Here is a 23755-nt window from a genome sequence, read left to right on the forward strand (position 1 = left end):
GTTAGTCAAAATGATTATGGACACTTTAAATTGTCGGAGCACCAAACATTTACTTTGAAGAACAAGAGCTCAATGCTCTTTGCCAACACAGACAAGGAATGGTTAGTTGCAAGGTTTATTTATTTATTGCTTCAGGTTTATTAAAAGTAAAGATTTACATATACTCTTAACAGTGCATGTTCATCAATAGTGAACTCACAATTCCACAAAGAAATGCTAAAATTAACTTTAACATAAACAAAGAAATACCACTTTAAATTTTCCTACATTTTATTTTCTCCCAGGAATTTTGCCAATTGACTTTAAGATATTTGGATTCTACTGAGGAATGTACATTTGGTTGAACTAGACCATATACATTTAACTGTCACATTTTGGTAGTTATTGGACTTTAAGAACTTACAAATGAAGGCAAAGAATACCTAATAGAATGTTGACCACACTATATTTGCTAAATCCAATACTGATGAGGCCTTTTGCTAAATATGAGGACTCATTGGGTTGGCTGAATATAATATGTACGTATCTCTGTCTGAGAACTATTTATATTATCACAATATCAAAGTAAGAATATTGTATACAGTATGTGGTATTAGAAATTGGGATGATAATCTTTGATTTTTCAAACATAATGTTTATTTGTAAAATAAATATAATTCAGTGTCAGAAATTTACAGATTACATTAGTAGAGAATAAAACCATTTACAGTTTTATGTTAGGAGGTGCAAAACCTTGGTTAACTGGAAAGTGTGAGCTTTTTGTCGAGCTATTACAACATCATACCAGACTCAGTGAACCACATGTACAGAAAAAATTCTTATTTGTATTTTCAAAACCTCTTTTGGTGTGAGAGAAGAAAGAGAAAAAGTTGTGCTGGGTGAAGTTCAGGTCAAGAATGTGATTTGTTTAACTTCTTGAGGATTGGCAAGAAAGATAATGATTGTAGAAAATGAATGACTCTAGAACCACAGTGAGTCAAGAAGGATAATATCCAACAAGGAAAAAGACTCAAGAACCACAATAACCACTGAATCACAGTGACCCTAGAAGGATAATATCTAACAAGGATAAAGACTCAAAAACTACAATAACCAAAGAATCACAGTGAGCTAAGAAGGATAATATTCAACAAGGACAAAGAATCAAGAATCACACTGACCCAAGAAGAATAATATCAAAGGACAAAGCCTCAAAAATCACAGTGATCCAAGAAGGATAATACCCAACAAGTGCAAAGACTCAAAAACCACAATAACCAAAGAATCACAGTGGCCTAAGAAGGATAAAAACCAATAAGAATGAAGATTCAAGAACCACACTGACCCAAGAGGAATAATATCTAATGGGAACAAAGACTCAAGAATCACAGTGATACAAGAAGGATGAAAACCAACAAGGACAAAGACTCAAAAATCACAGTGATCCAAGAAGGATAATACCCAACAAGTACAAAAACTCAAAAACCACAATAACCAAAGAATAACAGTGACCTATAAAGGATGAAAACCAATAAGGAAAAAGACTTGAGAATCACACTGACCCAAGAGGGATAATATCCAACAAGCAAAAAGACTCAAAGATCACAATAACCAAAGAATCAGTCATCCAAGAGGAATGAATAATATCTAACAAGAATAAAGACTCAAAAATCGCAGTGACTCAAATAGGATAACATCCAAGGAGGACAAAGACTCAAAAAGCACAATAATCAAAGAATCACAGTGACCTAAGAATGGTGAAAACCAAAAAGGAAAATGGCTCCAAAACCACTAACCAAAGAATCACAATGACCTAAGAATGATGAAAACCAAAAAGGAAAATGGCTCCAAAACCACTAACCAAAGAATCACAATGACCTAAGAATGATGAAAACCAAAAAGGAAAATGGCTCCAAAACCACTAACCAAAGAATCACAATGACCTAAGAATGATGAAAACCAATAAGGACAAAGACTCAAAAATTACAGTGAACAAGAAGGATGAAAACCAACAAGGAGAAAGACTCAAATTAGTGAACAATAAGGATGAAAACCAACAAGGATAAAGACTCAAAAATCAGTGATCCAAGAAGGATAATATCCTACCAGGATAAAGACTCAAAAATCACAGTGATACAAGAAGGATAATATCTGACAAGGACAAAGATTCAAAAATCACAGTGATCCCAGATGGATAATATCCAACAAGGACAAAGATTCAAAAATCACAGTGATCCAAGAAGGATAATATCCAATATGAAGAAATACTCTAGAACCACAAACAAGGAAGCACAGTGAGTCAAGAAGGATAATACACAAAAAAGACAAAGAACCAAGAACCACAATAACCAAGAAATCAGTGACTCAAGAAGGACAACATCCAACATTGAGAATGACTCAATAACCACATATGTATATATCTCTTTCTTTATCTATTTATTGTTCTCATAGTAACAAAGTTTAGTGTGTGTGTGTGTGTGTGTGTATAACATATATACACACTCACACACGTATCTCATTTTATTTGTTTATTGCTTCATTGTACCTAATGTAACATATCATCAGTAGATTAACGTTGCTGTACCTAATGTAATATAGATTTCTACTTTGTTATCATCTACATAGATAATTAAGTAAACATAAGGTGTTCTGTTAATCTATTAGTGTTACCCTCCAGTTCCCTGACACAAGCAGTTAATACCATTGCCTGAACAAAGCTGTGGTTAGGTAGGTCGACTCTTAATTTGAGTGTCACATGTTCAAATCCTCATCATACCAAACATGCTTGCCCTTTCAACCATTGGTAAAAGAGTAGCCCAAGAGTTGGAAGTGGGTGGTGATGACTAGCTGGCTTCCCTCTTGTCTTACACTGCTAAGCATAGGATAGCTAGTACAGATAGCCCACTTGTAGTTTTGGTGGAAATTAAAAACAAACAAAGCTACAATTATTTTTAGAACATTATTTCCAAAACACAGCTGATGAGCTAATTTCATTTCCTAAGAGAACTTAGAGAACAGTCTTATTGGCAGGTTCTTTGTTTATTTCACTATTTCATATACATTTACATATAAATATATTAAGAAGAGATGATTAAATTGACAAGAGGAAGAATCATGCCTTCTCTGGAATTAGTTTTTTGATTACGTGGTAGTACAGAATATTAAATGTAGACGGTTTTCACTTCATCTCGGTGTTACTAAGATTCAAAGTCATTCAGTCCCCCATTCACTATAGTTCCAGGAACCTGGAATATAATAATTATTTTTAGCCCAAACATTTTGATAAACATGTTTAAAGCTACAGTTTAATTAGCTGTATTGCTTAAAATTAAGAAAAAAATGGTTTTGAGAGGTTGGCACACATTTGAAAGAGAGAAATATATTATTGTAGTTTTAAAAAGCTTGGAATATTCCCTTTCTCTTTTCCAGCCTTCTTTATCTAGAATGTGGAAACTGTCCACATCTATCAAAAGCCCAATAGGAAGCTCACTTCCAGACCACTTTTGATAAGTCTTCCCTGAAAAGTCCCCAGCATACTTAAACAATAAAGTGTTTACATTACTTCAGCTGTCCCTTGTGGGGAGTGTATTTCCCTGTACATGGTCTGCATGTTTGCATAAGATCAGCAAAGTGGAGTGAGACAATACGTTAACATAGGATATTAACAGTAATCTTTTGTCCTGGTCATCCTGGAGCAGGTTTCAATGGAATCATTCTAAATTCAATACACAACTTACATTAGATGAGAATTTAAGAAGTTTCAGGAAACTGCCCTTTATCAGGTATAAATGATAGAAAGATATCAAGAGACTGGAATACCTACAACTAATGTATTACAACAATATTAAAAGAAACAATGAAAGAAAAGAAATTTAAAGAAACAAAAACTCGAAAATAAACAAATACAGCACATATTCCACAAACTAGTACAGTTAGTAAGAAATAAAATAAAAAGACCAAATAGCCAATACATGTTTTTATGTACCCCATAAAAACATTAGAACTATTGGTGCTTACCTTTGGCTTCTCTCTGTGTGTGTCAACAGCATCTACTGGTAGAGTGAACTGTTCAACTTTACACCCGTATGCAACAGATGTTAACTTAAAAACTGTGTGTAATGGTACTTTCAGGTATGGAAGGTCCTCTATACCAATAAAATTAATATATGTATGGTTAGTAAGAGTTTCACTTAAGATAATGTTTATTGCATTCAATATTAAAACAGCTGACAAACGGTCTTATCTCTCATAATTAGTTTCACGTTTCTCTGTTGCCACTTTGTTGGGAAAAAGCCCAAAAATGTAATGTTTGAGTACAGTAGTTTGTGAAAAATCCAAGGTCTAAGCAAGCAGTTAATGACCCTTCATGTGGAGATCAGTTGCTTTGTAGAAGGTAGATGAGACATCCTTCACTGATGCTACTAGTGGCCTTCTGACCTCGTAGGAGATAAATCAGACTTCTTTCACTAACTAACCTATGCTACTGATCCCCCAGATTTATTTTTCTTAGCTACAATATATGGTACTCTCTCTAAATGTCAAAATATTTCATGGTTGCTGCTTTCATCTAATAAATATAGAGAATGTTGTAATAGATTTAGTAAAGAGGCTTCTCTTCTGAGCTTGCCAGATTCCTCATTTATCTTCACCCCTGCATACGTCAAAGTGGTGGTCTTACCTTGAAGTTACTTTGCTTTCTGGTGACCAGTCACTCTAAACTTTATGTAGTATTGAATTGGTTGATGACATTGTGTTTTTTACAGTTTATTGCTTTTAAAGAAAACAAAAGTTTGAGCTTGGACTATCACAAAAAATGAATTCTGAGCTCTGATAATCATACAATTTTGGTTAACTGAAATGGATTCATTACATATTTGCACTCTTTGTATTAGATCAGCACATCCCAAACTCTTGGTTCATGGCACTTTCAGTGTCTCAGTAATTTTTTCATGGTGTCCCTTGGCAAAAAAGAAAAACCTAACAGTTCTGTTTATTAAATGGTTAGGTTCAAGTAACTTAAGTACTTATGCCCTAACAACTTAGTAGCCATTTAGAAAGAATAATACATGTAAAAACAATATTTTTATTTCTACAATTACTTTTGAGATGTGTGTGCCTGTTGGGCACTGCAAAGCTTCTCAAACCTTGGTATCAGATTGGAAACTGCCACCCTCATTTCCTGTTCTACATTGATTTTTGCACAGTACTTGTTTTTTATCATAGCAACCACCGAAAACCCAACTTTACATAGATATAATGTTGCAAATGGAGTTAGGATTTGCTGAGCTTTAGCACTTAACAGTGGATATTCATCTTTTACTAATATCTAAAACTCAGTTCCACCCTGCCAAATTTTGTTGAAGTCTTGTCACAAGACAGCTCAAAAACATTTTCTTTGAAATGGGTCTTGGATCCATGCAAACTTCATATCTTCTGGAAAGTAATTTTCAAACCAGTCACTGAGTTATATTAGGTGCTCCTCAAAAAAACAGGTTTTAGTTTGTGGGTCAAACCAATTTCATTGAATGTGGCAAAGACCATACTTCTTTGTTGCATACCTGTGATCTCTTCAAAAAACTGAATTCATTGAATCTCTCTCTGCAAGTTTAAGAATGTGCATGTGTCCCTTCCCTGCAGAGAGAGATTCAATGCATTCAGTTTTTTGAAGAGATCACACAGGTATGTTAATTTTAACAAAACCTCAGTATCTAAGAAGTTTTTATCACATTTGTGTTCTTAGAGATAAGAGTAAAGTTCCTGTCATAATTCAAACACATGGGACAGTACATTCCCAAGGGAGAGCCATCGTGAGCTACAACAAAGATGTGTGCTCAGATCCCATATCTTCTCTCAGTTTTTAAAACCTCTCCTTCTGTGACCTAGTTTTTATAAAGTTCACACTTTCCAGGACTAGGTTCAGTGGAGGACTCAAGTGCTTTAACACAATGGAATCCCTGTGAATTATGCAGTGGGTCCACAATGCATCAAGAGCTTTGCTTTGTATGAGTGCCTGTTATCCTCCATAAAAGCCGGGCATAAAGCGACCATCATCGGTACAGACGCCAACACACTTTGTTCAGTCTAAGTTGTTTTCATTCACACATAAGTGTCAAGGATCTCAAACATGTCTTGAGCCTTTGCACCTGCAGTGATACTTTTACACAAGATCATCTTCCACAATTTTTCACCATCCATGAACCATGTGTAGTAAATCAAATGAACATCCTTGTTACTATCTGTTGTCTCATCTAACTGTAACCCAAATTCCTTCTTTCATTTTTTCAGTTAGCTGGTCATTGAGGTCTTTGGCCATGTGTTGAATTCTATGACTGATAGTACTGTTTGATAAAGGCACCTTTGAAAGCAGTCTTCCCACAGATTCACCAATCATAATGTTCACCATATCCACTGCAGCCAGTAAAATCAGTTATTCTGTGATGATGTGAGGCTTTTAACGTTTTGCAACTCTTTATGCCACCTTGTTTCAAAAATATACCTTTTTTGTTCTTTCAAAATTGTTAAAATAATCATGGGATTTACTAGCCATGTTACGATGATTTGTCTCCAAGTGGCATTTTAGTTACTTGGAAGCACGTGCTCTGGAGCCAAATTTTTTGGACATAAAACACTGCAGATGCTCTTCATAATTGACATCTATTGAAATAAAACCAAAATCTAGATGACTATCATCCTATTTCCAATATGTCTGTTTCTTCACAACTTTGCAACTAGTCTGTGGTTTGCCACCCTTTCCTTCACTCCCACACTTCTTATGTTGAAAATTTTCATTTTTATGCACAAGGACTAAAAATCAACAAAATAATTCACTGAACTTTGCTAGATCTCGCAGACACTTGATCACAACACCCTTCAGTTATATTGGTTACTAGCAGATCCGGAGAGTCGACATGTATTTATGTACAAAATCTAAAACAAGAAAGTTCAAGAAGTTACTGGCGTAGCTGAAAGTACAAGTAAACATATCTCAAATATTTGAGAATGTCATTGAAAGGAACGTAGCATGATCTAATGTTAAAACTGTGAACTAGCTCGAACTATTAGTTTGTGTGGTGTTTGATAGATGTCAAAATCACTGCATTTTCTTCGAAAATCTGAAATATCTGGTGGCTCATAGTTTGGGAACAACTGTATTACGTTGAATACTAATTTTCAACATGGATAAATTTTAATCACACATCTTATAATCAAAAAGAGACATTGGATTTTTTTCATGGGTATCACAAATACATTTCTTAAAACAATCAAGATATTTCATGATGACCAGAAACCCACTTAAAATAAATTCTTTGTTAACCTGAAGATGACCTAAGAAATTTGAAATGCTATTCTGTACTTTATTTTAATTAAAGTTTTAATATCCACACCAACCATCTTTATAATACAATTAATAGTTTTATATGTAAATTATTTTCCATATGTTATAATTCCAACATCAGGTAGTGCAAGTTGTTGTTCTGGCTATGAACGACTCGGATTACAACATCGAGTATTGCTGATTGTTCTTCTGGTTACAAATGACTTGGATTCCAATCCCATCTACATTGTGATTTGCATTCTCTAGTTGTAACTTTAGGTGTAGATGAGTGGGTAGGTTTTTGTGTATTTATAAAATGGATGAACATGCATAAGATGTAATAACATTTATATTAAAACAACGTGTGTGTGACATAAACTAAAACTAAAACTTTTTTTTTCTGTTTAACATATTGTGAAAAAAATTCAAAACAATGTGATAGCTCTACTTTCCAATTCATAGTGGCACCTAACATTTCTATAGCTTGCTTAATTTTAAGGTTTGTGTGCCAATTAATCAACCAGAAACTGGAATACAGTGACTGGATTGTTGGGATTATTTTGTAACATTTTTGTGACTCACCAGATTTTTCATCCATGAAATATGCCAACACACAACGGAGTACAGCTTGGTGAGATATTACCAAAACATTCTCTTGCCTCTCCAGTTGCTAATGAAACAAAAATTTAAGTAAAATGTATTCTTATGCTATATATGCATAGATACAGTTTCATGATATTACAGTAATAACAGTTAAGCACAAAGTTATTGAAACTCCATTTGTTCTGCAAAATATACACTAATAAATTAATTTTGTCAACATTACCAAAGTTTTCAAGTCAGTGTTTGAACATAGTAAACCTCAATGCATGAGCCAGATAACCACATTTTTAATTTTCAGATTTTTAGATTCCAAATCACATAAGAAAATAGAATAGTGATTTGAGAAATAGGAAATGTTATAAACATGACTAATGTTACCACATGTGTTGTGGATGCCCTGTTCCCTCATTTAACTTTCAAATAGCAGACAAGTAACTTAATAAATCACTTGAAAAACAGTAATAAAAATAAAAGGGATAATGGCAGGTGTTTAAGCCCATGCACCCTCTGTAACTTGCCTAACAATACCATCTGTAAAATTAATTACAAATACATACAATTAAACTTTTATGTTTTTAATGTTATTTGTCTTATAATTTAAATCATTTAATCCACTTGATTTCTATCCAATAACAGAATGTAAATATTACAATAACGTTACAGATTAACATAACCTTCACACTTCAAACAATAACACCAAGAATTAAGTATTTATTATTTTAAAATAACTAGTAAAATATCTTATTTCTATAACTTATACTTGTTCTAAAAAGCAGCCTAACAATAACCCATTTTATCTGTTGAATAAAAATAATACATGTGTGTAACTTTAAACGTTTCTATCACACTCAGGTTGTTTGTTTTAAGTTCACATAAGGTTTTTAAAAGCATGAATTACCATGATGACAGGTTCTAGTCTCGCCACCAGATCTTCATAGGACTTCAGAAAAAGAAATGTATATTTACTGTAGACATAAGCCATATACAACAACAATAATACAAAAAGAGATTCAAGGTGATTTTAAAACATCTATAAACACACAAAATACAGCCTTTACACAACAGTAGATAGCCACAAAACATTGATTTACTTGACTTCAAACTTTTAAGGTAGTTTAATTATTGCTTATGTTCACAGCAAGTGAATATACATGCACAAATATATTGCCTGGATGTATGTTGTATAGGAAACAATTCTGTCTCTTCTTTACTACATACAGTCACTAATTAAAACAATCCAAGTTGGCTCTTTTCAGATTGGAGTAAAAGATTGGTATTTATTTTACAGGCATTGCTTTCTAAAAGAATAATACTGAACCATTAGCTGAATTGATAAAAACATAAAGGATTACTGTTTTTGTATTAAGTACAGAAGAATATTTAATCTTTAAATTGTTCTACATTCTAAAGACAAAACTGCTTAAGAATTACTGAAGCATTTGGTGGACATGTGAGAAAACAACAAAAACTATAGGACGTTTGAAGTCTTTTGTATACAAATATATCACATTTTTATGAAACTCGTTACTATGGTTTGTGCTATTTATCTTTCTCATGTCTGAAATATAAGAAACTACTAACACAACATGACATAATTTAAAGAGTTGTTAAGCTATAAAGTTGCATTTTGTTATCCTGAAGATGACCTAGGAAGGTCAACATTATTCTCTGCTTATCAATAAAACTGTTAATACCCATACCAGCTATTCTGAGATACATTTTTATTTCAAGTGGGTTTCTCATCATCAAGTAATATTTACCAACTGACTTGTAGCTGTTCTCTCCAATATTTCTAATTTCTAATAAATTGTTTAAGGAATTTCATTCTTCACATTAATGTTGTGAAGATAATTTAATATCATGAAAGTTTGTTTTCAAAATGTACATTTTACTTTTTGACACAACACTGTTCATTGTAATAAGTATGTGTTTATAATGACATGACAGCCTTCATAATATAAGTACACTTACTTACTTTAAGGTACTGATTCTATAACATACTCCATAAAGATGGTTAGTGAGAGAAAATATAAAGGAACCTTTACAAGTATGCAACTTTGTAATATCATCAACAAATGTGTAAAAAGTCAAAACAATCAGCAAGTTGTATCAGGAAGTCATGTGCAAGTTTTGTTCAAAAACTAAAAGGATGACTCAACTGAAGTACACTGGCATAATTGCTTTGTAAGAATATTTAAACATACCTCTCCTCTGGGATATCTGTAATGAAACTTATCCTTATCTCGTAATTCAAAGTCGTGAGTAAACTTGTCATGAATTTCTTTGTAAGTCATTTCTTCACAGATTCCCTAGTATTAAAATTTGATCACCAATAAGTTACTGTTGTTTTACTTTAAGTATATTGTTCACTTTATATTAATTTTTTTTTCTCTAAGTAATTAATAGTCATTAAACAACTAAATAAAAAGTAATGCATCAGCTATCAGTTCTGCCATTTATTACAGTTACTAAAATATAAAATGGAAACCAACATAACTGAATAGCCAAATATTGTACACTGCATGGGTGAATTTCAGCCACAACTGTTAATTGATGTTAGGAGTAGTACCCTTTACTGAGGCAACTTTGTTTTATGTGAAATGCTAAACAGTATATAATATGTTACAGTATAATGTTTTTACAATACTTTCTAAACTTTTAGATTATGAAACAATTTTAAAGATCATTTCAAATACACATACATTTATTATATGCCTAATATATATTATAAATTTCTCATTTTTAAACAAGTGTTACAAATAAGGTTATTATACCATTCTAAATGGTTGATATTATAACAAATATAACTAGATGGTATTTTTAAGTTACAACCATAATAAACACAGAAGTGATAAGGTGTAACTGGTAATGACACACATGTCTTAAGAACAAATAATAAATCATTATAGAGTAGGAACTGACACGTGATGAAGATGAATTTTAATAGAAGCTAAACAGTGCAATACCAGGAAGGGATAAAAAGTTGTATGCACACCAACAAGGTTGAACTTGAAATAATATTGTTTATGTGACTAGTTCCTTTGTCCCAGTTTATAGTTGAGCTGGGATTTATCATTCAAACATAAATTGTATGGCAACCAGGTCAGACTGATATAAAACAAATCTACTTGGGTCTGTACGTAGATATGATTAATTTAAGCCAAGAATACAAAACAGCCACAAAGTGTTCTTATGGAAACTTGCGGTTAGTTACATTTAAAGGTCACCTTCCACCACTGTCCACAAAAATAATACCACAAGAATACAGAGATAACACTTTCTGGAGAAATTTTTAAATCTAAAGATACAGGATTATAGGAGTTAAAACTGAGCTGTTGCTAAAGTCTGGAATTTAAGATATTATGGGAAATTATAATATTGTAAAGTTATAGAAGTTCAGGCCTCTTTCATGTGTGTTCAACAAATGAGATTAGTGTAATATTTCCTCACCTTGTTATATGATCTAGACAGAGTTTATCCCATATCCACCTTGTTATATAATCTATACAGAGTTTATCCCATACCACCTTGTTATATGCTATAGACAGAGTTTATCCCATATCCACCTTGTTATATAATCTATACAGAGTTTATCCCATACCACCTTGTTATATGATCTATTCAGAGTTTATCCCATACCCAGCTTGTTATACAATCTAGACAGAGTTTATCCCATACCCACCTTGTAAAACGATCCAGACAGAGTTTATCCCATACCCACCTTGTTATACGATCTAGACAGAGTTTATCCCATACCCTCTTTGACTCCTATGGTTTAGAAGGCTAATTGAAGTAACTCTTATCATTTTGTTGCAAGTTTTCAGTTTGTTAGAATACTGAACTGTGAATAATAATAACTGAAATCTTTAAGTCTAGATTTGAATAAAATTTCAGTTATTTGAGATACATTATATAATTATAATTATTCAGGATTAAATGCTTACTTTGTATGTTTCTGCCTATTATAAGAATATTACCTATGATCCAATGCTATCTTATTAATATCTATACTTGTAATATATAATTTTGTCTGTTTAGCAAATTGAGTTTAACATTCCTTTAAATACTTTTCATGCCACAGTAAACAATACATATTATGTATCTAATTGTTTCAAACAGAGCTTACAGCATTTATTTCATCGAGAGCCTTCCATCTTTCTTGAGGGGCATCAATCCTTGAGGCAGTCTGTATTGTACGTTTCAAGTTACTCGTCCAGACACGCAAACGAAGAATGTTCTGTTCTGAAATAAACTTCGCCAGAGCTCTTGAATACTGAAAATGAACAAAAGTCTAAAACTTTCACCACGAGTAATTGCTTATTATTCATTTTCTGACTAATTATGTACAAAATATTATCAAATATGAACTTTTAAAAAATTATAGTGAATGAAATGATTTATAGTTTAATTATTAGATAAGAAGACACTGAGAAGTATCTTTTAATAAAACACTACTACAACACACAAGTATTCCTACTTTTAATCTTTGATCTGAATATTACAGTTTCCTGACTTTATATTCTAATGTTATGGGTGAACTGATAAGATCCTCACCATCCAGCCCCTCTCTGAAAGGCCCGAGTCACCACCTATTCTTCCCTGTATGTTGAATTCACTTTCTCCATGCTGGTAAGAAAATACAAGTTACTGTTATTACATGCAACATCCACTGGACAACTTAAATTATTTTCTATGCTTTGTGTTTTGTTCACCTAGTGGTTTACGAACATTTTATCAATAACTCTGTACAGTAACATCAGAAATGTGGACATTTTTAAAACTGTCAAGACTAAAATTGAAATATTCTAGCGTGAAAACCAAACTATGATACAGTTTATATTCACATATTAAAGAATGACTTTAAAAAACAGATTTTTCTTCTATACTTATGGTTTCCGTGATTACTTCCTGTACTGTGTGAGGTTTGTATAAAAAACTGTTTCATTAAAGTTTGAGCACAAATATTAGCTTCTAATTTAAATTTACTGATCATTTAATTTCAACAATTTGGTTAAATGTATTTATCAAACAACAATTAAGCATTTTAATGTACTCTGATCAATGACGGTCAGCACCCAGTCCTATTATTTGATGCAGATAATGTTTCAGTTGTAATTTCATAAACAATATGGAATATGTTAGTATTCAGGTGTATACCAAAGTTTCTACATCTCTCTACCAGTGATTTATGACATACATGGGTAAATAAGAACAATAAAATGCATTTTTATATGCAAAAACGGCTCGTTTGGGTTGAGAAAATATTTTACATAGAAGAGCGAACAACGTTTCGACCTTCTCGGTCATCGTCAGGTTTACAAAGAAAGAGGTAACTGACCGGAAGCTGACCACATGTTTGAAAGGGGTTGTGCAACTGTGTGTCGAAATGTAGAGGGCGGTATTAGATGTTTGAATATATAATTTTATTTATTTTATTATATTAATATAGGTATAAAGGCGTTCCTTTATATTGGTTTATTTTGGGTTTAAGTTGTTGAATAAGTAAGGCTTCTTTAATTTTACGTTTGTTTATGTTTGTTTCTTTATTTAGTATTTGAGTGTTTTCTATGGTTATGTTGTGTTTATTTGACTTGCAGTGTTCGAAAACGTGTGAAGGTGACTTTTTATGTTCTTTGAATCTGGTTTCCATTTTTCTACTTGTTTCTCCAATATAGAAGTCGTGGCAGTTATCACATTGTATTTTATAAATAATGTTGGTGTGGTGTTTGTCATTGTAGTTTTTACATAGTATAGACCTCAGTTTTGTGCCTGGTTTTTGAATAAATTTGGTATTAACTGGAATGTCATATTTTGTTACTACTTTTTGCCAAATGTTGGTTATTTGTTTGCTGATGTCAGGAATATATGGTATACAGCAGTATATGGTTTCGTGGTTTTTTTGATTCGTGAGCTGTGTTTACTTTAGTTGGTTGATTTTGCTTTCTGTCTAGGTGTGTGCGTATAATGTTTTCTACGGTTTGTGGAGGAAACTTATTGATGTTGATGAAGTTTTGTTTTATTTTGTCTAATCCATCGTTAATTTTATCTGGTGAGCATAGTTTTATGGCTGTGTTTATTTGGTTTCTTAGTATGTTGAGTTTTTGTTTTGTTTCATGTGCTGAGTCCCAAGGAATGTATAGTCCAGTATGGGTGATTTTTCGGTGGATTTCTGTTTTGAATTGTGTGTCAGTTCTTGTAATTTTGAGGTTAAGAAATGATATTTGATTGCTTTCTTCCTGTTCACATGTGAAGTTAATGTTGGGATGTATAGAGTTAATGTGATTGAAAAAATTAAGTATGTGTTCTGTAGATTTGAATCCCGCAACCGTGTCATCTACATATCTGTACCAGTATAGTGGTGGATGTAATGCTGTGTTAATTGCTTGTGTTTCAACTTGTGTCATAAAAATATTGGCTAGAACTGGTGATACTGGATTGCCCATGCTTAGGCCATTTGTTTGTATATAGTTTTGGTTGTTGAACATGAAGTTTGTCTTTATCGTGGTGAATTCTATGAGGGTTGCTAACTGGTTATTGGGAATTTCTATAGTTGGGTTAGGGTCTCGGATATGGAGTTTTCTAAGGCTATCTTGCAGGCTTCAGTGGTTGGAACTTCTGTAAAGAGGGATATAACATCGAAACTGGCCATTAAGGCTTTATGATTAAGTTGATTTAGATTAGACTTGAAATTAAAAGAGTCTTTGATGAATGAGCTGGCTGATGTTACATATTTGGAGAATGCCCATGCTATGTATTTACCAAGATTGTAATTAAACGATTCATATGTGGACATTATTGGTCGTAATGGGCAATCTGGTTTATGAGGTTTGGGGATGCCGTATATTTGCGGTGTGCGTGAGTCGGTTTTACGTAGGTAGGAATAAAGTGTTTGTGAAATTGTGTTGGCTTTTTTCATTTGTAGTAGTAATTTGTTCAGTTGCGTCTCGTATGTCTTTGTTGGATTTGTGTGTATTGGTTTAAATTTGTTTAAATAAACCAAATCAATACTAAGAACGACAGAGACAAAAAAGATCTGCCACAACAAAAAACTAGAAAAACTAAGATGCAAACAATAGAAAAGACACCAAAACGACAAACCGTTGACTGACCTCATAATTAACAGATCCGACCGTCAATTAAACACAGACGAGAAACATCTACTTAACAAAGGACTCAACTTCGCAATAGCACCTAGGTACATTCCAACCATAGTAATCAAAACATGTTTAGAAGACCTAGCCAGGAGACTTGTGATACTTTCTACAGAGAAAAAAAACAAGGAAACAACCAAACACAACCAACAGAAAGAAGACAACTTAGATAATTATATTGACATCCAACAGCCAAACTTCCCAGGTAAAATTACAAATTTATATTTTCCAGAAACACCTAAAAACAACATCTTAAACGATTTTTTCAAAGAATTTTCTCACAAAACAGAAAGCTAAAAAACAATCTTACAAAAAGAGACATTAATTCCATTAAAAACCTAAAACAAGACAAAAAACATAAAATTTCTAAAAGCAGATAAAGGTAACGCTATAGTCATAATGAACACGAATGAATACATCCTATCAGACACGAACAAATTTAAACCAATACACACAAATCCAACAAAGACACACGAGACGCAACTGAACAAATTACTACTACAAATGAAAAAAGCCAACACAATTTCACAAACACTTTATTCCTACCTACGTAAAACCGACTCACGCACACCGCAAATATACGGCATCCCCAAACCTCATAAACCAGATTGTCTATTACGACCAATAATGTCCACATATGAATCGTTTAATTACAATCTTGGTAAATACATAGCATGGGCATTCTCCAAATATGTAACATCAGCCAGCTCATTCATCAAAGACTCTTTTAATTTCAAGTCTAATCTAAATCAACTTAATCATAAAGCCTTAATGGCCAGTTTCGATGTTATATCCCTCTTTACAGAAGTTCCAACCACTGAAGCCTGCAAGATAGCCTTAGAACTCTATATCCGAGACCCTAACCCAACTATAGAAATTCCCAGTAACCAGTTAGCAACCCTCATAGAATTCACCACGATAAAGACAAACTTCATGTTCAACAACCAAAACTATATACAAACAAATGGCCCTAAGCATGGGCAATCCAGTATCACCAGTTCTAGCCAATATTTTTATGACACAAGTTGAAACACAAGCAATTAACACAGCATTACATCCACCACTATACTGGTACAGATATGTAGATGACACGGTTGCGGGATTCAAATCTACAGAACACATACTTAATGTTTTCAATCACATTAACTCTATACATCCCAACATTAACTTCACATGTGAACAGGAAGAAAGCAATCAAATATCATTTCTTAACCTCAAAATTACAAGAACTGACACACAATTCAAAACAGAAATCACCGAAAAATCACCCATACTGGACTATACATTCCTTGGGACTCAGCACATGAAACAAAACAAAAAACTCAACATACTAAGAAACCAAATAAACACAGCCATAAAACTATGCTCACCAGATAAAATTAACGATGGATTAGACAAAATAAAACAAAACTTCATCAACATCAATAAGTTTCCTCCACAAACCGTAGAAAACATTATACGCACACACCTAGACAAAAAGCAAAATCAACCAACTAAAGTAAATACAGCTCACGAATCAAAAAAACCACGAAACCATATACTGCTGTATACCATATATTCCTGACATCAGCAAACAAATAACCAACATTTGGCAAAATTAGTAACAAAATATGACATTCCAGTTAATACCAAATTTATTCAAAACCAGGCACAAAACTGAGGTCTATACTATGTAAAACTACACTGACAAACACCACACCAACATTATTTATAAAATACAATGTGATAACTGCCACGACTTCTATATTGGAGAAACAAGTAGAAAAATGGAAACCAGATTCAAAGAACATAAAAAGTCACCTTCACACGTTTTCGAACACTGCAAGTCAAATAAACACAACATAACCATAGAAAACACTCAAATACTAAATAAAGAAACAAACATAAACAAACGCAAAATTAAAGAAGCCTTACTTATACAACAACTTAAACCCAAAATAAACCAATATAAAGGAACGCCTTTATACCTATATTAATATAATAAAATAAATAAAATTATATATTCAAACATCTAATACCGCCCTCTACATTTCGACACACAGTTGCACAACCCCTTTCAAACATGTGGTCAGCTTCCGGTCAGTTACCTCTTTCTTTGTGAACCTGACGATGACCGAAGAAGGTCGAAACGTTGTTCGCTCTTCTATGTAAAATATTTTCTCAACCCAAACGAGCCGTTTTTGCATATAAATTTCTCAACAAGTGGGTTTCTCGACATCACTGATTAATAAAATGCATTCTTTTCTCACTTCAATCTTTAAAAGCTCATCTCAATGTAGAAAATTTGAATATTTTAAGATCTTTCATTTGAAAGCTTTACTGTAGAGGATGGTGTAATTAATTAAAGACTTGGAACAAAATCCCAAATTTAAGGCATTAAAAACCTGTGGAATTTCTATCCCTATCATAGTTTATTGAACAAAAGAGAAGTGTAATATGTTAGGATAGTAGATATTAAATTGTTTTACTCACTCGGGTTATGTAGATTGAACGTGGTGTTATGTGGATGTTCATCAAATAATATACTATCCTACTCTGAATGTGTCCTGTAAAAGAAGTAATACAAATGTATCAGTGTACACTGAAATAAATTCATCTTTTTAAAACTTTCTTTACATGTAGGAGCCATCAGCAGTACAGTCATTATCATAAATGACCTTACTAAAACTGTTTAGTCCACAATATTCCAGCAAACTAATTTCTAAAACTACTTAATGTACAGTATTCCAGTGAAAATATTACCAAAACTACTTAGTCTGCAATATTCCAACAAAAACTTGACTAAAACTGCTGCCGAGTCTACAGTATTCTAACATAAGATCTTGAAAAACAAAAAACTAGGTTTATGATGCAGTTCTGAACTCTTCTTTAAAGCTTTTAATTTTTTAGTATCTAAAGTGTTCAAATAGACAATATGTTGGGGACGAACCACATCAGTAGGATAATATGGTACCTTACTGTATTTGGAAGGTTATCAATAAACATGTGCATGCACTAACAAACTAATCTGGAATTTATCAAATAAGATGTAATTTTTAAGTTAATTAATTTTTTGAATCAGTTTTTTAAAAAGAATTATGTTTGAATATTTACTTGGTGCTACAGTTTGTTTTTTGTACAAAATTTCAATTCTACTGTAAAAACAAGCTTACCTTCATGCTTGTGTACAAGAACCTTAGCTCCAGTGTTAAATACTTTCATGAATGATAAATGACGCTCTTCCTTTTCACATAGTGGCTCGTAACATTCTTGGTAGTAGCTAATTCTCTTCATAAAGTCATCCACTGCCTTGTCTTTGTTCATGCCTTTGTAATCCGGAGAACGTATTTTAACTTCCTGAAAAGTGTAATTGTAGGCTTTTTAAATATTTTCTAGGATTTGTAAGTAATACTTTCTGAAGTCAGTAAGAGAAAAATAAAATTTGCTTTTCATTAAGTTTCCAGATGCTGCATAAGTGTTTTAATGTTGTTACAAAAGATCAGAATAACAGATTCAGTGTGGAAAGATTTGATCTTAAACTATTTCTCAGAACATAAACAAACCTTCTAAATTCATGTATTTTAGTAAAACATCCCTAGTTTTAGGAATGTAGTAGGTTAGATATTGCCAGTAGCAGTCTGAGTAGGGTTAATTTACCCATGTGCAGTATAGTTAGCTTATCCATGTGCAGTATGGTTAGCTTACCCATAAACAGTAAGTTCCATGAAATAAAATTAACAGAATTATGAGTGGTCACAAAATCAATTACTAATTTTTGTTAGAAATCTTGATTACATCATATGTGTTGTATTTGTTTTTAAAATATCTTTCTCGTAATTCTTTTATACAACTTTAAGAAACAATATTAATGTTCACTTAAATAACATTTCAACAAGATTAGGTCATCCTCAGGTATGACGATACAACAAGATTAGATCATCATCAGGTAAGACAATAGAACAATATTAGGTCATCCTCAGGTATGACAATACAACAGGATTTGATCATCATCAGGTAAGACGATACAACAATATTAGGTCATCCTTGGGTACGACGATACAACAAGATTTAGTCATCCTCGGGTACAACGATACAACAAGATTTGGTCATCCTCGGGTACGACAATACAACATGATTTGGTCATCCTCGGGTACGACGATACAACAAGCTTAGGTCCTCCTCAGGTACGACGACACAACAAGCTTAGGTCTTCCTCAGGTACGACGATACAACAAGCTTAGGTCATCCTCAGGTACGATATAGTTGACATAGTCATAGTCTCTGTAAACCATGCTACATATGTCATATCACAGTCTGTTAGCCATACTACATATGTCATATCATATTCTCTGTCAAAAATACAACATGTGTCATATCCAGGGCTGTTATTAAACAATTTAAACAAGTATATTGTAGTCTCTGTCACTCATACTACATGTGTCATATCCAGGGCTGTTATTAAATAGTTTAAACAAGTATATTAGTCTGTCAATGCACTGCATATGTCATATCATAGTCTCTGTCAACTACCGTGTTTTTCCGAAAATAAGACAGGACTTATATTAATTTTCACTTCAAAATATGACACTAGGGCTTATTTTCGGGGGATGTCTTATTTTGATATATTAAAAAAATGAAGTTACAAAGTAAAACTATTAAACTAACCATTTAAAATAAACTATTATTAAACTGTTAAACTAACTGATTAATACTTAAGCAAACTAATTAACTAACTATTAAACTAATTAATAAATTAATTTTTTTATTTCTTTCCTCTTCCTGCCACTCTTAACTAGGGCTTATTTTAAAACTATCCCCAAAAATCACACTATATCTTATTTTATGGGTAGGTCTTATTATCGGAGAAACACGGTATACTACATATGATGTATACAAGTTTCACATGTGTTTTTGTTACATGTGTGGTAAAACAACTATTCATATTACTCAAATAAATTTATGCCAGAAAAAACAAAACATGTATGTATTAAGTCCATGTGTTGTTCTCCATGAATATAATATTTTCTTAATTTCAGATCTTTGTTGATTGTTTCGTGGTTTCTAAATTATGTTTAATTACTCAGAAATTGTATTCACTGCATGAATTTATTGATACCTAATATACAGGTTTGAAGAATTGCCAAAAGTAATAGCACCCTAAAACTTAACAGTACAACTGAAACAAACTAACTTAAAAAAATTACCATAATGTTTGATTCAATGATTTTTGGATCATCACATATTGATTCCACAAAAAAGAGCTTAAAACCGAACCTGTTGCACACAAGATGATGAATTAACTTCCTCCTTTCGATGGATGTATTCGTGGCATCATATACCTGTATGTTGTAAGGAAAAATATATGTATATTAATTGGAAACCTAAATTATAACTTAAACACCAGTAATATGTCTGTTAAGTACATAATTTATTCTGAATGATAGATTAAATACCAATTATGTTCCTGTTAACTTTATAATATGTTGTGAATGATAGGTTAAACATCAGTAATATGTCTGTTATGTACATAACTTATTGTGAATGACAGGTTACACATCAGTAATATGTCTGTTATGTACATAACTTATTGTGAATGACAGGTTACACATCAGTAATATGTCTGTTATGTACATAACTTATTGTGAATGACAGGTTAAACATCAGTAATATGTCTGTTATGTACATAATGTATAGTGAATGACAGGTTAAACATCAGTAATATGTCTGTTATGTACATAATGTATGGTGAATGACAGGTTAAACATCAGTAATATGTTTGTTATATACATAACTTATTGTGAATGATAGGTTACACATCAGTAATATGTCTGTTATGTACATAACTTATTGTGAATGACAGGTTACACATCAGTAATATGTCTGTTATGTACATAATGTATAGTGAATGACAGGTTAAACATCAGTAATATGTTTGTTATGTACATAATGTATGGTGAATGACAGGTTAAACATCAGTAATATGTCTATTATGTACATAATGTATAGTGAATGACAGGTTAAACATCAGTAATATGTTTGTTATGTACATAACTTATTGTGAATGACAGGTTAAACATTAGTAATATGTGTGTTATGCATATAATTTATGACAAATGACAGGTTAAACATTAGTAATATGTCTGTCAACTACATAATTTACTAGCATATAAAAGCATCCATAGTAATATGAATATAAGAGTTCATTAACCTATTCAGTGCCATAGACGAGATAAGTCGTCCAAGTCGATCGGTAACACATGGCCACGGACGAGTTAATTCGTTCTCAGTAATACCTAACTTCAACGCTAGATGTCAGCACCATATATGCATTTGACTTACTTACAAATTGTTTCACTTTCGATCCAAAATGGCGTAACGAAAAAAGTTACAAAATGAAGAAGCATTAGAGTTGTATTGTAGCGGCTGAAATACTTGGCAGTCAACAGGTTAATCAGATAAGTATAAGTAATTATAGTTAACAAGGATCTTTTAACACACTATACCAATCTGTAGTAGCTCAGTGTACAAGAATGTGTTAAGTTCTTTTTGTGAAACCTTTCTTTATAGTATACATTTTCATACAAGAGTAATAAATAACAACATTAACAAACTTACAAACTCTGTACTGTTTTCTCACTACAAACTAATAACGTCTCTCTTAATTATTAATAAAAACTTACAGCCACTTCTCCTTCATCTTCAAGCCACTGGCACATGTCTTCAAGGGCATCCATTGCACACTTACTGAAAGAGAGAGAAATATCCCATTGTTAGTACAACAGAAACTAAAGTCTTAACATATTTTAACAGTTTGCAATCAGCAGTATTGGGCCCGACAGTTCCATCCACAAATGCCTGCTTATGGTCATTACATTTGTTAGAAGTATTATATATCTTTGAATAATTAATTAAACACTTATCAAAAACAAAACACATTACAATATGAACAGTAATGTTTTAATATACTTATTTTGTAGCATTTGGTAATTTTAATATTCATTTAATTAATATTTGTGCAAATGATTCGTGCCTAAATAATTACTATTTGACAGATATGTTCTTTTACATTTCAGTCCCCTGTAAACTTGAAATAACCTGAACAATGCAGAAAATAAAAATGGTATTACAAGTACGTAAGAAAGAGAAACATAATTATAACAGTGTATGAAACAGAACAAACACAGTGGGTGAGTATAACTATTTCCTTAGGTAGATTAATTTTAATTACACAGTTTGTTATGTAATAACACTAACCACAGAACATTGTATTGTGTTTGTGGACTAGTGTAATTATTTTTTAAGTGATTAGTTTTAAATTAAAAACTAATTATATCAAATAGTGAAAGAACGAAAAAATATGGCCTAGAAACATAAGAGAATGTCCTCTGGTTGTCACTATGACACAAACTCAACAAAAGTTGTATTCAGGTCGATTTGAAAACCAGTTATTATTGCTATGAATACCAACTTACTTTCTAACAGCTACTCCTTCTTCGTTATCAGATCGAAAGAACAGGTGGTTTGTAGCGTTGGTAGCTTGCCTTCTATACTCACCAACGTTGAAAACTAATAGTTTGGAGAAAACAGAAATTAACAGAAAAAAAAATATATATACTTAATAAAAAAAATGAAATACCAAAACGGGGTGTATTTTCAATTAAGCAATTCCCATTCGATAATATTTGTAAAGAAAATACTGAGAGAAAAAAATCGGGCACAGATTTTAAAAAAAAAATCGTTATTTGTATCTATCTATGTATGTATGAACTGAATTTGAAGTTTTAATCTCCTGCAATTTTGACAAAACGAACTGAAATGTTATGTGTACAATATTCGTTCTTAGAAACTCTAAGAAACACCGTGAGTCGTATGGAAGTCTCAAAAAGGGGCGCATAGTGTTTAGTGGGTATATGTGCGAGTGTTCAGAAGTGAATTCATAGTTTTTCATTAAAAGATATATTCAGTTAATATGCTAGTCATCATAGAAAGTGTTTGTAATCGAAGTTAATTTTATAGTATGGCCCTCTAGTAGAAAATCAATGAAGTTTTAAAGGCTCTAACATAAATTATTGCAATTATTGCAAGAAATTTGGCCCGGCATGGCCGAGTGCGTTAAGGCATGCGCTCGTAATCTGAGCGTCGCGGGTTCGCATCCGAGTCGCGCTAAACATGCTCGCCCTCCCAGCCGCGGGGGCGTTATTATGTGACGGTCAATCCCACTTTTCGTTGGTAAAAGAGTAGCCCAAGAGTTGGCGGTGGGTGGTGATGACTAGCTACCTTCCCTCTAGTCTTACACTGCAAAATTAGGAACGGCTAGCACAGATAGCCCTCGAGTAGCTTTGTGCGAAAATTCAAAACAATGCAAGAAATTTTGTGAAAATTGGTGGAAAGCTAATGTGTGGAATTTTGTGTTTATACATTTTCACATAAAAATACTGAAATATTATAATACTAGCTGGAGCACATGTCCCCTGAGCAGAAGTTTTGTAAATTCATGATTAATGAAAGGTTATTTTAGGTCATAAAAAGTTGCTTCCGTTATATGTAACTCTAAAAAAAAAAAACCGTAAAAACACCAATAAAACAGAAAAACACAAAACGTGAAATCGCAAATTTACATGTATTTCCGCATGGACCCAACAAACGTTCATCTCAAATTTGGTGAAGTAAAGATGAAAAACGCTAAATTGAACATTTGTATTTCCTCATAGATCTAATGAGACTTCAT

General features: G+C 32.5%; 1 protein-coding gene across 3 annotated transcripts in view; it reads right to left on the bottom strand.

Moving 5' to 3' along the window:
- Positions 1 to 3002: 3002 nt before the first annotated feature.
- LOC143238840 (6-phosphofructo-2-kinase/fructose-2,6-bisphosphatase-like) overlaps positions 3003 to 23755 on the bottom strand; it is a 31629-nt gene continuing 10876 nt past the window's right edge. For 2 of the 3 annotated variants that reach the window (XM_076479411.1, XM_076479412.1), the window contains 12 exons: positions 22500 to 22593; positions 21708 to 21771; positions 20232 to 20366; positions 18201 to 18384; positions 17521 to 17594; positions 12452 to 12523; positions 12024 to 12170; positions 10102 to 10206; positions 8796 to 8837; positions 7877 to 7964; positions 3997 to 4124; positions 3003 to 3224 (listed from right to left, as the gene is read on the bottom strand). In XM_076479411.1, coding sequence (XP_076335526.1) covers positions 3177 to 3224; positions 3997 to 4124; positions 7877 to 7964; positions 8796 to 8837; positions 10102 to 10206; positions 12024 to 12170; positions 12452 to 12523; positions 17521 to 17594; positions 18201 to 18384; positions 20232 to 20366; positions 21708 to 21771; positions 22500 to 22593 — 1181 coding nt within the window. In that variant the 3' untranslated portion in view covers positions 3003 to 3176. The remainder of the gene's footprint in view (positions 3225 to 3996; positions 4125 to 7876; positions 7965 to 8795; positions 8838 to 10101; positions 10207 to 12023; positions 12171 to 12451; positions 12524 to 17520; positions 17595 to 18200; positions 18385 to 20231; positions 20367 to 21707; positions 21772 to 22499; positions 22594 to 23755) is intronic. The other variant, XM_076479413.1, reaches the window with a different exon arrangement.

This window comes from Tachypleus tridentatus, chromosome 13 (genome assembly GCF_004210375.1).
Source record: "Tachypleus tridentatus isolate NWPU-2018 chromosome 13, ASM421037v1, whole genome shotgun sequence".
Taxonomy (NCBI): domain Eukaryota; kingdom Metazoa; phylum Arthropoda; class Merostomata; order Xiphosura; family Limulidae; genus Tachypleus; species Tachypleus tridentatus.